The sequence below is a fragment of the Morone saxatilis genome, unplaced genomic scaffold (genome assembly GCF_004916995.1).
Source record: "Morone saxatilis isolate NCDOM2014 unplaced genomic scaffold, NCSU_SB_2.0 Contig10, whole genome shotgun sequence".
Taxonomy (NCBI): domain Eukaryota; kingdom Metazoa; phylum Chordata; class Actinopteri; family Moronidae; genus Morone; species Morone saxatilis.
The window spans coordinates 800,788-803,771 of record NW_023339652.1 but is presented as its reverse complement, the minus strand read 5'-3'; the positions used below and the strand labels follow the sequence as shown (position 1 = coordinate 803,771).

The following is a 2,984-nucleotide window of genomic DNA, read 5'->3' as shown; positions in this document are numbered from 1 at the left end:
CCAGTCTCCCCCAGCCTCCCCCAGCCTCCCCCAGCCTCCTCCAGTCTCCCCCAGCCTCCTCCAGCCTCCCCCAGTCTCCCCCAGCCTCCCCCAGCCTCCAACAGTAGAAACACTAGCGCTTTTGCCCACAGGGGGCGCCAGAGTCAACACAAAGTTCCTTTGAGTGTTAAACTCCCGCTCCCCACATCATTCAAACCTCCCACAGTGGGAACAAACACTGATTCCTGACCAGTAAAACATGTACAAACATGTTTAAGTTACGTGTTCAAATCAACTTAGATATTATTCTCAGATCATTTTAACTCCTTTTTATTGTGTGTTTCTGTTTGAATCCACCACTGACTCTCATTCATTATAGTCTTTATAGAAAGGTAAACTGGGGCAGTGGAATTAATTTTTAATAGTAATAAGTGAAGGAAGCTGCTGGGTGTTGCTCAACTTGGCTTATATGTGACTGTTTGTGTGTTAATAAGTGAACCAGAGAGCTAAAGGACGTTAGCGACGACGTGTTTCCCTTTTATCTGGAATCACTTTCTCCTTTTCAGGGAAGGCTGATAACACTCACATCGAGTGAAGAGCCTTTAACAGGCTTCCTGAGTGGCAATCAACTGCGGAAACAGCTTCTAAATGAGCATCAATGCACTTAATGCACACACACACACACTCACACACACACACACACACACACACACACACACACTCCATAATGCTGCTGGTAAAAACAGAGTTTATTATCTGAACACAAAATGAGGTTAAAAGGTTAAATGGACGACAGTAAGAAGATGTTTCTGTGTGTACGTTAGCTTTGTGTTAGTAACAATCCTGAATATGTTGCATTGTTCCTGCAGGTTTATATAATATATAATATATATATATATATATAATATTACAGTAAATAAAGTTATAATTGGTCCTGTCAGTTTGTTGGTAAAATGTAAAAATAAACAGTTTGCTAAAGAACTATTTCGATATTTTTATTCTATTTTGAAACAGAGTTTACTGTCGTCGTGTGTCTGTAGTTTATATAAACTGAGTTTGATAAAAAGTGATTGACGATTATATTTTAATTGTTATGAGGCAGAAAAGAAATAAAGTTAAATAAAAACATTAACTCAAAGCTGCTTTGTCTCTTCTTCAGTGATGACTGCTGTTGTTTATTCCCTGAATTACATAATTAAATCACTTTGAATTTATTTTTTTGAGTTAAATTAACTTATGTGGTTTTACAGTGTACTTTATTCAGCTAACACACTTTAAATAAGTTTGGATATCAGTGTAATAAACTGACACCAGTTCAATTAACTGAATTTAACAATAAACACTTTTTCTCAAATTAAATCTTTTTTCTTGCTTAAACTGTTGGTGGTAATACATTTAAACTCAATTAATCAGAGACTATTTGAGTTGAACTGACTCATCAGGTTTTACATGAAAATAAAGAAAATGATGAGATTGTAAAAAACCGGTTTAAAAAGCAGCAGTTTGAATATTCAAAACCTCCCGGATTATTTCCATGAACACGCCAACAATGACCGCCATGTTGGGAGCCACAGGAGGAAGAAGAGTCTTTTTACGGTTGTTTGTGAGACTGGACACAGAGAGAGGTCGAGGGTTTGAACCGGAGGAGACACTGAGGCTGGTTTCCTTTCAGAGCGGAACCGGTCGGTCTGCATACCGACTGCGTTCCAGAGCCCAACCTGCTCTTTAAAGCAGCCGTATGCACTCTCTCTTTTATTATCCTTAACATGGTTTAAGAGTTTCCTTAAAAGTCTGAATGAGCAGCGAAAGGAATATTTTACTCTAAAAAACCTCCAAATATAAGTTTTATATTTATTTATTTTATATTTCAAATACTCAGAGAACTGCAGTTTGGTGACGTCAGTGTTATAAACTCTGGTTTCAACCTCCTGAAAGGGATTGATTGATTATTACTAACTTATTTATTTCAGTTTGGGACTGTTGGTCAAACAAAACAAGTATTTATTTATTTATTTATTTAGTTTGGTTACAGGAAGTTGTGATTGGCATTAAAGTTGAAGCTGTTACAGAATAAAAGCATCAAACCTAATCAATAATGAAATGTTAGTCCATCAAAGGAACCAGCTTTAGATCAATACACTGTAAAACCAGATGAGTTCATTTAAGATTCATCAACAGCACACCATCTGGAGGTAAACAACAGCATGCCACACCTGGATGTCCTCACAAACTCCAATTCCTGATTGTTGACCCCCACTGGCCGACCCACCTGCACAGGTGAGCCCCTGCTGGAAGATGTATTTGCAGCACACATCGCACCAGGTGTTCTCTCCCCCAGGCTCGAAGGTGTGACCCTCCCCGGACTCCTCTCTCACCCTCGGGTCCTTCTCTGAGAAGATGGTCCTCACATCGGGGGGTCTGAAGCCCTTCTTCCTGCTCCTCGGTGGCCCCCCACCCTCTGGCTCTCCGTTCCTCCGCTCCTGGCTCCCCTCCGGGTGTCCCCTCTCGCTCCAGGCCGCCTCCAGGCTCTCCAGGCGGGGGGGCTGAGGAGACGGATGCCGCCGGACGGCTCTCACCACCGCGCCCTTGTTGGCTTTAGAGATCCGCATCTTGGCGCCCGGCAGCGGCCAGGTCGCCTCCGGTGGGTCGGTCAGTGTACCGGTCAGTGTACGCACACTGTACCCGCGGGACTCTGTTGACGATGAACCAGAGAAACTCCGCACGGTTACACGGAGAGTCATCCGTGACCCCGAGGAAGCGCGGTGGCACGTATTTCTCCCGACCTCGGTGCCAGACGTTAAACATTACGCACAGTCCTCATAAGCGTCAGCGACCGAGGAAGCCGGTGGAGGTTCACGTGACACAGCGGAACGTTATTTGTTGTCGTGGAGCCGGTTGCAGCGGTTGGGGTGTGCAGGGGAAAAACGGGTCTAGGACCTCCTCATTCTAAACTCGGAGACAGGCCGGGAGCGCTCCCAGGGAAGGAGGACGCACCAAAACTGCGT

General features: G+C 43.8%; 1 protein-coding gene across 1 annotated transcript in view; it reads right to left on the bottom strand.

Annotated features, from left to right (window-relative positions):
• The window catches only part of LOC118341928, a gene marked incomplete at its 5' end in the record, with an annotated part of 5,069 nt that extends 2,419 nt beyond the window's left edge, over positions 1-2,650 (bottom strand). The window contains 1 exon segment of the mRNA XM_035680348.1: positions 2,249-2,650. Within this exon segment, the coding sequence (XP_035536241.1) occupies positions 2,249-2,650 (402 nt within the window).
• Positions 2,651-2,984: the final 334 nt, after the last annotated feature.